At 37.6% G+C, this 14,330-nt stretch overlaps 1 protein-coding gene across 7 annotated transcripts in view; it reads right to left on the bottom strand.

Moving 5' to 3' along the window:
* SMG7 (SMG7 nonsense mediated mRNA decay factor) overlaps positions 1-14,330 on the bottom strand; it is a 72,111-nt gene that overhangs the window by 45,500 nt on the left and 12,281 nt on the right. For 5 of the 7 annotated variants that reach the window (XM_007175198.3, XM_007175202.3, XM_007175201.3 and 2 more), the window contains exon 2: positions 3,381-3,519. The exons of 1 other annotated variant lie outside the window; for it this stretch is intronic. In XM_007175198.3, coding sequence (XP_007175260.1) covers positions 3,381-3,496 — 116 coding nt within the window. In that variant the 5' untranslated portion in view covers positions 3,497-3,519. The remainder of the gene's footprint in view (positions 1-3,380; positions 3,520-14,330) is intronic. One more of the 7 variants, XM_007175200.3, reaches the window with a different exon arrangement.

Here is a 14,330-nt window from a genome sequence, read left to right as displayed (position 1 = left end):
AAGCCACAGAAGGTTTTATTTCAAGATAATTTGTTTACCTATTTCCATAAAGTACTACGGAGTATTTGGGATAACAGTAGCCAACAATTATGACCATAAACATATTAACCTAATGATAATTATTTGTGTTAAATAACAGGCCAGACAGTAGACACCATAAGGTGAGTGTGTGCTTACACATGCAGACACACATGCACATATACACTTAGAACTTTAAGATATCACCAAGTTTCATGGTATTAATCAGAAGAAAATAAATCACATCACTCTACTGTTGAATTTCACATAGAAAAGAACATCTAGGGAAGATGTTGCTCCTAAAGGAGCTTTTCTCAGTAAGAGATAATAAAAATACTAACTTGCTTTCTCTCTTTATGAAACGTTACAGAGTTTGGCACGAATTTTCAAATCTCCTGATACTCCACTGCTCTATATTACAACGTTCACTCTACAATCTATACAATTTGAATATGTGTACCTAGTTTTATAAAGGGCCATTTCTGGTCTGGGAATCTCAAAGTATGAGAAGGAGTTATTCTTCCAGGCAGAGAAAATATCACAACAGTAAAAACAAAGCTAAGCCAGTGAAGGAGGTAGATTGACGGATCAAATTCACGGTAGGAAGCTACAGAAGATGAGCTGGAGAATCAAGGCAGAGAGCAGACTGTGAGGCCTTGTATGACACGTTAAGGAGCTCAGATTCTATCTTTTAACTACTAGGAGAACAGTGCTGAGTTTTAAACAGGGGCACAGCATTGTCAGAACTGCATTTTTAAAAGACTACAACAACAAGATGCATGGAAGGTGGATTTTAAAAGGGCGAGACTGGAAGAAAGGAAGTGATAATACAGATGAACAGAAAAGCCTCGATTCAAGAAATATCTGGAAGTAAAATCAGAAGGAGAAAGATAAAGCAGAGGAAACAGTCTAAAATCATTCCCAGATTGTTGGCTTGGACATCTGGGTATTTGACAAAGTGGGGGTGAGCAAGCAGACACTTACAGATGAGTGTCAAGCACAGGGGAGACATCAAGACCAGGGATACAGTGTTGGAGTGATCAGCACAGCGATGGTAGTTAAAACCGTAAGAGTAAATGTAATTGCCCAGAAAGGCAGAAGGGTGGTGCTAGCTCCCTATCTTCATTTTTAAGTGGCAGATAAAAGAAAGACAGCCCATGAAGAACACCAAGAAGAAACTACAGGTGTACGAGAGCAAGAGAAGAGTGGTATAGGGAAAAGAAGAAGATAAAAAGGCAGAGTAGTCAACAATCTCAAAGGCAGTGGATAAGTACTATAAGGATTGGAAGGTGTGTTGGATTTGGTGAAGCAAGAGTCAATGATAGCCTTGCCAGAGAAAGACAAAATGTCAAATTGCAGGGAGAATGAGGAACAAATGAGAGGGAGAAGTTTAAGGCAAGTCTTAAGACACTGGGCTGTGAAGAGAAAGAGAAGGGGGCCATGGGTAAAGAGACGTTTCTTTTTTTCAATGGGAAAGACTTGAGCACGTTTAGAATGAAGAAAAGAAGCTAGGAAAAAGGAATAGCTTGAAGATATAGGAAAGAACAAAACTAACACAGCATGATCCTGGAAGAGATGAAAAGACATGAGAATGTGAAAAAGACAGGAGGCAAGACTGGCTTTGAAAAAGAGGCAGGATGAAATTGGAGGAAGGTAAGATTAGACAGAAATATGCTAGGAAAATCTGGGAGTAGTGCAGGGTGGAGAGATGTCCAGAGAATTCACTGCTACATTGCCTCAAATTCAGAGACAAAGTAGGAGAATCAGATCAGTGTCTGAAAGTAAGAGGGAGATTAACTGAGGAGAATGGTAAATCTCTGAGCTAATTACAAAATGAACAGGCAAAAGAACCTGAGAAAAAGTGATGAGTGCCATATGGATTAGGCACAATGGAAAAATGTGAGGAAGAAGGTTAGGCTATATCCCTAACACCGAGAATAATGCCTGGTACGTCATGGCTGTTCACTAAAATGTTGTTGAATTAATGAATGGTAAAATGTGCATCATACTTAAGGCAATTTTATGTAACACAAAATGATACAGAATAAAAAAGACTTGGCCCTGAATCTGGGTTTCTTACGTATTAGTAGTGCTACCTTGGAATTTCTTTCCAAGAAACTTCAATTTCCTCATCTATAAAATAGGGATACAAACTCCCTTTCAGAGTTGCTATCAGGAACAAATAAGACAACAGGTAAGTTACATAAAAGAACATGAGTGATAACTCCGAGAGGGAGGGTTAATCTGACTATGAGTTGAATACTTCAGTGACCACCAAATTACTTTTGCTAATCTAGTCACTGACAAAGGATCCTTTCTGAAGCAACACACTAGGTTGAAGAAGACAACATTCCAAGGTGGAGGTCAAAAATCCTAGATACCACCACATAATGCTAAGTGACAAAAGAGAAACTGTTTGAATGTCATAATGACCGCATTCTAGTATGCACATAAAATAAAACCAGAGATTGATACATAAGAATTGCAAAGAAGGAAAAAAAAAAGAATTGCAAAGAATTTATATTATTGTACTTTTTGTTTCTCCCCAAACATTAGTTTTGATTATACAAAACTTTGATTATATAAAACTTAAAACACAACTAGGAAGTGGTAGAACTTGGGTTCCACCCTGCAGTCTGGTTCCAAAGCTCATAAGCGTTACACAGTAAAGCAAGTCTTCTGGAATGGCCTAGCTATAGGTGTCACTGTCATAGTATCAACTTGTAGGGGCAACTAGCATTTCTCATTTAAAAGCCCCATCTCTAAGATCAAGCACCTTCACACCGTCATTTGAACTGATACAAGCTGCTGTGACAAGAGTTACCAACTCACCATATGGCTGCAGAGGGCTTCTCTTGTATACCATCATATACCTATTTCTATAGGTACCTAGGAGGCTTGACTGCATCCAGGCTGACATATAGAACCAAGAACTGATGCTCCCTGCACTCAAATGAACTGCAATATATGTAACCCAAAACATAGGAATTTTTATTCTAAAGGATAATCTACAAGATAAATCACATGTCCTTATGCTTATCATAAATATTCAGAGACCACATATATAAACATAAACATTTCTTAAATTTAAATGTTTAAAAATTTTCCTTGAACTGTAAGATATAAATGCTCATGACAAAGTAAACATGCCAAAGTTCTTATGAAGCCACATAAGTTTAAAAAACAAACAAACAAACAAAAAACCCCAAACCATTAGCACTCCCCTCCCCCATCCTGGCCAATATCAAATGCTTCAGAAAGCTTCTAATTCTTGTACTAGTGTTCATAGTATATGAACACTTTAACATATAGCTCTAAAAGGAATACAAACATGTAGAAATCCCTTGTAATTTTCATCCTACCTAATATTACTTGATTTCAGATGCTCCTCTGATTTCAAGTTTCCGGTCCTCATCTGGGACTTAAATGAAACGTTTTCTCCCACAATGACTATCTGCAAGAACATCCAATTTCTCATAAGGTAGAATGGTTTAAGACATTCTAGATAGAGGAGAGGAGGAAAATATGAGTTAACCCACAATAACAGAGAACCCCCTTGAAGAAAGTTAAATTTTCTCTTTAAAATGATCTAATGTCAAAAGCAAAGGGAAAATATCAAAGCTTTTTTTCCTTTTTATATTTAGTTTCTTTAGAATACACATTTAAAAATTATGTTTTGTATATTTCTAAAATTCTAGTTTGGGATCGAAGTGTTACCCTAATCTCCCTCCCTGCCTGAAAGCTGAGTGATCTCTATAAGACAGAAACCAGTTACCCAGCAGGGCTCTTGCAGCACCAAGGTGAGAGTGCCCTGTAGAACACAGGAGCAGACGGTTGGTCCAAACTGGACTGCTTATGGAAGGAAAAACAAGTAAAGTAATTAAACCACAATTACAGATGGTATAAATAATGCTTACATTCTAAGACCAGCTGAAAACGGCAGGTTTTACATCTTCATTCACTCATCGAACAATGATTTGGTCATTTCTATGTACTAGATACAGTGTTAAGGACGAGGTATACAATGATGAACAAAACAGATTATAGTTCCTACCAGATTTAAATTCTAATATGGACACAGACCAACAAGGAAAGAGGAAGCAGTAGAAAGTAGTGGTTAAAGGCATGGGCTTGGGTATCACGCTGCACTCAATGGCATGCCGGGAATAACTCAAGCCACAGGAAAGACATAGCACAATTTCTTAGAGACATCAAGTTAACGCAAAGATTTGGACAAAATAAATTAATTATTATTGAATACTGATAACTGCTTACATTTAAAATTATTATGTAGCAGATTCTATGCTAAATGTTCTATACACCTGATCTCACAGAATGGGACTATAAAATGTAGTAGTTAAGTACCTTATATTCAGACTGCCTGGGTTCTAACTACGCTCTGCCACTTATTAGCTGTATAACCTTAGGAAAATTGCTTCTCTATGCCCCATTTTTGTCAGGAGTAAGAAGGAGATAATAAAAGTACGTTCTTCATTGAGATGTTTTGAGGATTAAATGAGGTAATAGAAATAAAACACCTAGGATTGTTTCTTGTTAAATAAGCCCTCAAAACTGTTAGCTATTATTGTCATTATCATCATTATAGGTATTATTACTCTTCCCAACGATCCTAAGACGTAAATGTTATTATTATCCTCATTCTAAAATTAGGATATTGAAGCTAAGAATGCACATTAATCAATTCTAGAATAGAAGACAAAGTTATTCATAATTTTTAACAATAAAACACCAGTCTTAAGAGAAATTTCAAACATGCAGGAGGTCTATGTGGACTTTGGCACCATACTTCCAAAGCATGTATTTAATCACCTGTGACTTTAGTTGTACTTTAGAAAAGACTAGGAGAAAATACCTCATGACAAAACCCAAGCTTATTAGTATAGCATGTAAGGTCCCACAGCTTCCCACTATACACTTCATGACCCAATAAAACCAAATTACTTTTAGTTCCTTGCTATTTTGCCCCTAAGTACCTTGATTCATGCTCTTTCACTCAACATGGAATCCCTGCCCTCTTCCCTCCGGCTAACCCCTTCTTGTATTTAAAGACTCAACTCCTGTAAAAGGGACTTGGCTTGGCCAAGCACTCCCAGTGCATCTTAATGCCCACTTTTATCATAGCACGCATAGCACTATGATGAAGTTCTTTGTTTACACATTTTCTGCACTAGAGATTATCCTAGTAGATGATATATGCCAGAACAATGGTTTTCAACACTATTGGACCCAACGCTTTACAACAAAAATGCATTATTTGCAACAACCCTTATATCTTCCTAAAATAAAAGATAATATGAACTACTTATTTAACACATTAAAAATGAATAACTAAATGCCTTATATAAGGAAAAATAAAAAGAAAGCAATTTTTAATAAAACTAGTATAACAATATACAAATGGTCAGGTAAGATTAACCTTGAGGACATAATGAAGCTATCAATGCTTGCACATACTTATAATTTTAAGATTAACAGAATTCCAAAGATAGGAAAATGAAAGCAAAAAATGAGTAGACACTAGAATTAAAACAAGTTTTAATGTAAGTAACAGCAGACCAGACTTATTGGAAATGCTAAGAATAAGAGAAAAATAACTGACATTAGGGACAGCATGACAAGACAAAGTACGAAGAATATTTGAAGAAAACAAGGCTGTGACTATATCCTTTGATAGGTAACAGGGAACAAAACTTAGGTTGGAAAAAGAAACAGCAAACAGTCCTTTACATAATGTAAAACACCACATAAATTTAGGTTAGGGAAAAATAAAGTACAACTTCCCAATTTGGAGTAAGAGGATAACATGGGATATGGACAAGTTAATTAACTCAGCCAGCAACAATATTTAAGTTACTGTCTGATTTAACTAAATAAAATAATCTATAAAGTATTATGGTATATATAGTATTCTCTACTTCTAGGTGGTGTCTGAAATTAAAAATAAAAGATACGCAAAAGTCAAATCTGATTTTTCCACCCAAGAACCATTATTTAACCCATACTTCTAGACATCAGTTTTATCTAGTGAAGCTCCTTTTTTCTTTATTATTTACCTATCTGACTAAAGAAAGGGGTGCTGCACTATAATCAAATAATATAATAAATTAAATCTGATACAAATCATAGAGGGCCTATAGAAGATTGTTATATTGATGGCCCCCAATGAATCATACACCTCCTGGCATCTGCACCACTGTGAACTCTCTTTACACAGTGACCCTGGGCTTGGCCATGTGACTTACTTTGGCCAATTAGACTTTAGGAAGTGTGACACAAACGAAGGCTTGATAAGCACTTGTGTATTTGGGCTTGCCCTTTCGTAATGCCATCACAATGTTATGAAGCAGAGGAGACAGACTACTTGGAGAGAGGAGACCCAGTTTTCCCACCTATCACAGCCATTCCAGTTGACAGTCCAGACATTTGAGTGATGCCATCTTGGACCCTTCAGGTCAGGCTGAGCTGCTGAATGACTGAGTCATCCAACTTGACCTAGATAATCTGTGAGACCTTTGGAGATTTTGAGCAAAGAGGTGACATGACCTAACCTAGATTTTAAGAGGTTCCTCCCGGACTATATGTTGAGACTTCACTGGCTTGGACCAGTAGGCAGCAGTGGAGAGAGTAAAATCTGATCAGACTCTGACCAACAGCATTTGTTGAGTGAAATTTGAGAGAGAGAGAGAGAAAAATCAAAAATGATTCATGGGAATTTGTCATTTACTAGCAACAGGAAGATAATACAAATAGGTGTGGGCGAAGAGTTCATTCTGGACAACAGTGCTTGGCACATGGTGTTATATAACCACTTGCTATTATTTCTTACAACGATGATAACTTTAAGATATACATCCATGTGAATGTACACTGGCAGTTAATTAAAGAGTCTGACATTTAAAGGAAAGGTATGTACTACAGAAATTCATTTGGGAGCCATCAGCATATAGAGACTAGAGATGACAATGGGTCAGTAAAAAGACAGAGAACTAATGACCAGAGAGAAGGGAGGAAAACTTGTTGAAGTTTTATGGTGTCCTAGAAGCCAAATAAAGAAAAGAGCTTCAAAAAAGAGGGTAGAATCGATAAATACTGCTGATGCATCAAGTAAAATGAGGCCTGAGAAATGACTATTGGATTTCGTATGTGGAAGGCACTGAGGATCTTGTTAAGAACAATTTGGGCAGAAAAGTGGGAGCATCAGCCCATGGACTGACTTCAATGGAAAACAGGAGGAAAGGAACTGAGACTAAAACTGAGTTTAGACACTTTATCTGGGAAGGAGAGGCAGTAGAGGGAGATGAGAGGGTCAAAAGAGTTTTTAAGATGGAATACATAACATGTTTTTTATGGGATGGAGTGGGATAAATAACAAGGGAAGGATTCAATGGAGAAAAATAAAGGATGAAAACAAAGTCTCATGAATGCCATAGGGGTTTGTTTAAATATTATAAATGTTTAAAAGGTAAAAAGGTCCCTGAATGAAAGAATAAAATTTAAAGTGAATATATAAAGAAAACTAATAATCATTGGGGACCTAGGTAAACGACAAGTGTATTACATAAACAATCATCGATTTAATTTTCATAGCAACCTGAGGTAACTACTATTTTTCCAATTTTATAAATAAAGAAACAAAGGCTCAGAGATTTTAGGAAACTTGCCCAAAATCACAAAGATAGTAAGTGCTAGGACTGGGGTTCAAATCCAGGTGTTATCAGAATTTCAGAACCTAAACTTCATTTATTCATTATTCCATGATGCAATACAGACCTCAATTTTCAACAATTCACATGTTCAAAACTAAACTGTGGAACTTCCCTGGTGGTGCAGTGGTTAGGAATCCACCTGCCAACGTCGGGACATGGGTTTGATCCCTGGTCTGGGAAGATCCCACATGCCGCGGAGCAACTAAGCCCGTGCACCACAACTACTGAGCCTGCACTCTAGACCCCACGAGCCACAGCTACTGAGCCTGTGCATCACAACCACTGAAGCCCGTGCGCCTAGAGCCCATACTCTGCAACAAGAGAAGCCACCGCAATGAGAAGCCTGCGCACTGCAACAAAGGATAGCCCCCCCCAAGGCAACAAAGGGTAGCGCAACTAGAGAAAGCCCATGTGCAACAACGAAGACCCAATGCAGCCAAAAAAAAAAAAAAAAACACTAAATTGTGACTATTTTATTGCTTATGATTTTATTCAGAGTTTGCCTTTTTAAAAGCATAAGACCCACCCATATTCCCCTTTTCCTTAAACCTGAAAAACTCTTCTCCAGGAAATCTTATTGGTTTTAGCCTCTGGTATACATTCTGTCCCAGAGGTCTCTCTAGTTCTTCTTCCCACTCTCTTCCTCCTCATCACAATGCAAAACAAAAATCCTAATTTCTAGAAATTTTTGATTAATAAGACAATTGACAACACAGGTTTACTATATTTTCTTACATAAATTATACAGGAAAAATAAACATACACAGACTTCAATGGCAACAGCAGAACATTCCTTGGAGTGACCCTAAGTCACCACTACAAGTAATTTGCACTGCAGCTTAGGGCAAAAGCTATTCGTAGAAAGAGTTCCTGAATACATGGTAAAAAAGGGGAGGTGGATATCTTTGTGGACAAATCTTCATGCTATACAACTTTCTTAGATACCATCTAAAATAAAGATCAAACAAATTTTATTCTACTCTCCCACACTGCTCCCCAAAGCAAAGATATAGCCTAGCCTCACTGTGATTCCAACATCACTCAAAACCCACTTTTTAAGTTCTTCTTTGCTAAACAAGAAGAAAAAAAAAAACCCAAAAACCTCTTTAGTTGCAAAACGTACAGTAGATAACATACAATTCTATACCATATTAACAAAATCAAATTACCAGCTCACTTAGGCAACAGATCCAAAGAAATTAAGAGTTTATACCATATCTGGCTCATATCAGTTACACAAAAAAATATCTGAAAAGATAATGACGGAATATTTTCCAAATCTGATGAAAGTTATAAACCCAGATATCTAAGAAGCTCAATAAACTTTGAGCATTTGAGCACAAAAGAAAACCATACAAAGGCACTTTAATCAAATGGCTGAAAAGCAATGATAAAGAGAAAATCTTAAGAGCAGGCAGAGAAAAAAATAAAGATAAGAATAATGGCAAAATTCTTATCAGAAAAAGTGCAAGCCAGAAGATAATGGAATAATATCTTTAAACTAGCAAAAGAAAAAAAAAGAACAAACCCCAAATCCTATCAATCTATAATTTTATATCCAGCAAAAATATCCTTTAAAACTGAAGGTGAAACAGACATTTTCAGAAACACAAAAGCTGAGAAAATTTGATGCCAATAGATCAATACCATAAGAAATATTAAAAACAAGCTCTTGAGGCTGTTAGAAAATGGTACCAGATGGAAATCTGGAACTACACAAAGAGATGAGGAGTGTCAGAAATAATAAATATGTAAGTAAATGTAACTTTTTTCTTCTTTTTTAAAAATTATTATTATTATTTTTTTTAAATCTTTGGCTGCGTTGGGTCTTTGTTGCTGCGCACGGGCTTTCTCTAGTTGCAGCGAGCGGGGGCTACTCTTCATTGCGGTGTGCAAGCTTCCCCTTGCAGTGGCTTCTCTTGTTGCGGAGCACGGGCTCTAGGCATGTGGGCTTCAGTAGTTGTGGCACACAGGCTCAGTAGTTGGGGCTCGCGGGCTCTAGAGCGCAGGCTCAGTAGTTGTGGCGCACTGGCTTAGTTGCTCCGCGGCATGTGGAATTTTCCTGGTCCAGGGCTCGAACCTGTGTCCCCTGCATTGGCAGGCGGATTCTTAACCACTGCGCCACCAGGGAAGTCCTACTGCTTCTTTTTTTAACCAGGTATAAGGCACCATGCTAAGAACTTTTACTCTGTTATCTAATTTATTCCTTCTCAAACCCTAGGAAACATATTATATCCATTCTAACACTGAGGAAACTGGAATCAAAAGGTTAGATAACTTACCCAAGATCATACACCCAGTTTTCAAACTCAGGGCTGCCAGAAAGTAAAGGCCTTACTCTTAAATCACTATACCTTTAAGTGCTGTGCTTGGCTAATGCTCATATTTGGAGTATCAGGCTAAACTTTCTGATAATATAGCTCCACTTTTAAAAGCAAAGTAACACACTGACAAGGTAAATCCCATGAGAGATAACAGCTTTCGATATAAGAATTATCCTGAACATAACAAGAAAAAGACAAATAGAAAAAGTACCAAATTCAAATAGAGTTAGAAAACAAAACAAAAACAAAACAAAACAAAACAAGGAAACACATGAAGACATAAACAAGGCCAGAGCAGAGAGTCATAACAGACATTAGTAAACTGAAATACATTCATACATGCTTTGAATGAATATTCATCAAATATATGCAAAGATTCCACTATGTATCAGGCACTGCGGAGGCCTTAGGGATACAAGTGTTAGCAAAACAGTCCCTGTCCTCAATTAAAAAAAGAGTCTTTGGAGTTAAAAACAGAAGCCTTTGGTGACCTGACCAAGTATAGTTTCAGTGGAAAGGTAGGGGTAGAAACCAGAGAACAATGGGTTGAGGGAGTCAGTATAGACCATGTTTATAAGGTGATAAATGGGGAAGATAAATATAGAACAAATGCTAGGGAAGGACAGGTTAAGGGAAGCTTGCTCAAATGTTTATGACAAAGCTCCAATTAAGGAGGGAAAAGGTTGAATATAAAAAAAGTCTATGGGCTTCCCTGGTGGCGCAGTGGTTAAGAATCCACCTGCCAATGCAGGGGACACGGGTTAGAGCGCTGGTGCGGGAAGATCCCACATGCCAGTGGAGCAACTAAGCCCATGCTCCACAACTACTGAGGCTGCGCTCTAGAGCCTGTGAGCCACAACTACCGAAGCCCGCGCACCTAGAGCCCATGCTCCACAACGAGACCGCAATAAGAAGCCCGCACACGCAACAAAGAGTAGCCCCAGCTTGCCGCAACTAAAGAAAGCCCGCGCTCAGAAACGAAGACCCAGTGCAGCCAAAAGTAAATAAATATATTAAAAAAAAAAAAAGTCTATGAGATCCAGAGCAAAAAACAAAGAAAACCACCTTAATAAGGAGGATGAGAACCTTTTCCTTTCTAAGAGCGACAGAGGCAAGGACTAGTAGAGGAAGGAACAGGAAGCAGATCAGTCCCACCAAAAGGTTTTTATTTTTATGTTCAAATAAAGATCATTTGCTAAGAGAGTAAAACTTCAAGAAAACAGCAAAAGTTTAACTACTGTAAAGAAATGGGCAAAACTGGGGGGAAAAAGAACTAATAGATATTGAAGTGGAAGACTGCATTTAAACAACTGGCCAGTCTGTAAGATTTTTTTTCCAGTGAGGCTATCCATAATACCCAAAGAAGCATATTTTCAGAATCATTCAGAGCAGATTTTCCTAGACAAGTGAGCTGGGAGGACAAGAGGACTGAGGATACTGGTAAGACAGGTTAAAGTAATATATCAAAAAATGGGCAGAAGAGCAAAAACAGGAGGAGGAAGAAAAGAAAAAAGCAAGAAGTGACTAATCGCGAAAAATCTGGAATCCACACTGGAAGTCCTGAACAGAGAAGCAGCTGGATTAATGCGGATCAGGCTGTGGTCAAAATGGAATGGCTGAATGTAAGACTTTAGAGGTAGAAGAATTCTGAAGAATAACAAAGTCTAAGATATAATATGGACATACGTAAAGGTTAATATATTAAAGAGAAAGATTAAGAGAGAAAAGAACAGAAAAAGGAGAGCTGCATTTTAAAGAGTGTTCTAAGAAAACATCAGTTCTATGAGCTGTGACATAGCTTTGGAAACACCAACCTCTATCTCCCTCTTGGAGGTTCATAATATACATTAGCATGTTATAAGCTATGAGAAGTCTTAAATAAAGAATCCAGTTTAACCCCGTATTTTGAAATTTATTTTACCTTGGATATATTGAGAACCCTAACATATATGAATTTCCCGTGTTCAGCAGAATACACTCTGGGAAATGCTAGAGTATTGGATAGACTTGTCTGTGTGTAATACAAGTAAAGACATCAAGGAATCTGCTTCAGAAAAAAGGTGAGATCATGAGACCTTCAGTACTGGTGAGGATGTACGGAAACAGGTACTTTTCAAACACTGCTAGGGCCAGAATAAACAGTACAAGCTTTCTGGCAACATCTACCAGGCATTATTTCCCTATTGCTGCTGTAACAGGTTACCACAAATTTAGTGGCTTACAACAACACAAATTTTATTCTCTTACAGGTCTGAAAGTCAGAAGCCTGAGTGAGTCTCAGTAAAAATCAAGGTATCACCATGGCTGTGCTGCTTTCTGGAGGCTCTAGAGAAGAAACCTAGTTTTTGCGTTTTCCTTGTTCTTGAGACTACCTGCATTCTTTGGCTGTGACCCCCTTCTATTCCAACAGGATGTTATCCTCTGTGGTTCTTCTCTTTTCTTTTCTTTTAAATTTATTTATCTACTTATTTTTTGGCTGCTTTGGGTCTTCGTTGTTGCACACGGGCTTTCTCTAGTTGAGGCGAGCAGGGGCTACTCTTCGTTGCAGTGCGTGTGCTTCTCATTGCGGTGGCTTCTCTCGTTGTGGAGCACAGGCTCTAGGTGCGTGTGCTTCAGTAGTTGTGGCACGTGGGCTCAGCAGTCATGGCTCTCAGGCTCTAGAGAACAAGCTCAGTAGTTGTGGCACACAGGCTTAGTTGCTCTGCGGCATGTGGGATCTTCCCAGACCAGGGCTCGAACCCGTGTCCCCTGTATTGGCAGGCAGATTCTTAACCACGGTGCCACCAGGGAAGTCATGTCTCTCTGGTTCTGATTCTTCTGCCTCCTTCTTCCACAGTTAAAGGATTCTTGTGATTACACTGGGCCCACCAAAAAATCCATGATAATCTCTTTATTTTAAAGTCAGCTGATTAGCAACCTTAATTTCTTTCCCCTTGCCATGTAACATAATATATTCATAAGTTCTGGTGATCAGGATGTAGACGTCTTTTGGGAGCCGCGTTATTCTGCCCACCACGCTTAACAAATTATTTTGAAATGTGCAAATCTTGTCATTCAAATAAGCATGCACAAGAATATGTGTGTACCAGGATGTTCATTACAGCATTTTTTAATAATAATAAAGTATTGGAAACAACACACATTTTCATTGTTAGGAATTCAGTTTAGAAAATTACAGTACTCCTGTAATTTTCAGCATGCTGACGTTTCCAATGATGCTTTAGATATATAATTATGAACATGTCTTTGATAAAATGTCAAGTGACAAAAGAAAGATTACAAACTATATAAATTAGAACAATCCCAGTTGTTAAAACTATATACATACATATGTTTATACAAATATGTGAATGCTAATATATATATAAAAAATAACTGAAAGGCTACACAACCCTGGGTGGTAGGGTGACCATAAGTTCCTGTGTGCCTGGAACAGTCCAGATTTATGCCTCATGTTCCAGCAATAATTAGCACTCTCTTTCACTGTTACATGATCGCTCTTAAAATTTTCTGGGTTTTGTTTTGTTTAAAACAAGTATGTATTACTTTACTGGATGTAGAAGTGGCAAGAACCAGATCTATATTACACGTGAAATTTTAAAAAACTAAAGTAATTTTTAAGAAATATGTTTTCTAATACATGAATCTGCAAACACTAATTGTGAATCATCTAAATTATATATATATTATACCACTTGACAGCATCAATGGCAAATAGATATCAAAAGGGAAAATTTTTCATTTTTAAGAGCACTGCCCAAGTGTGTACAGTGGACAAAGAGGGAGCAGATTAAGGCCAATGCCAACTCTGCCACTAATGAGGTACTCATTTTCCTTCTCTACAAAATGCCAATCCAGTTATGTAAGGTTATTGGATAGAAGAACTTAAGAAGACAATTATATAAAAGCATTCTGAAAAGTATAAAGCACTAGTAAAATGTAAGATGATACTCTTGAGGAATAAAACAGCCTACCTCACAGTTAAGACCTGTCAACTGCCTTCTACCCATTTAAGGCACAATTGCTGCCAACCAACTCAAAGACTACATTAACAAGTTTTAAGGTATATATTCATATTCAGAAATGCAGAAAATGAAAACAATGCATAAATTAGGCTCTTTACCCACCTAGAACTATGGTGGGTTTTATATATACATCTTCCCATGTAATTCTCCCAATACTTCTATCATTGTCATTTTATAGACAGGAAAATACAGAGCAAAGAGCTAAAACTAGAGAGGTTTAAGGTCACACAGCAGAG

This window comes from Balaenoptera acutorostrata, chromosome 1, assembly GCF_949987535.1.
Source record: "Balaenoptera acutorostrata chromosome 1, mBalAcu1.1, whole genome shotgun sequence".
In the NCBI taxonomy this organism is placed as follows: Eukaryota; Metazoa; Chordata; class Mammalia; order Artiodactyla; family Balaenopteridae; genus Balaenoptera; species Balaenoptera acutorostrata.
The sequence above is the reverse complement of the archived record's forward strand: the minus strand, read 5'-3'. Positions and strand labels throughout refer to the sequence as shown.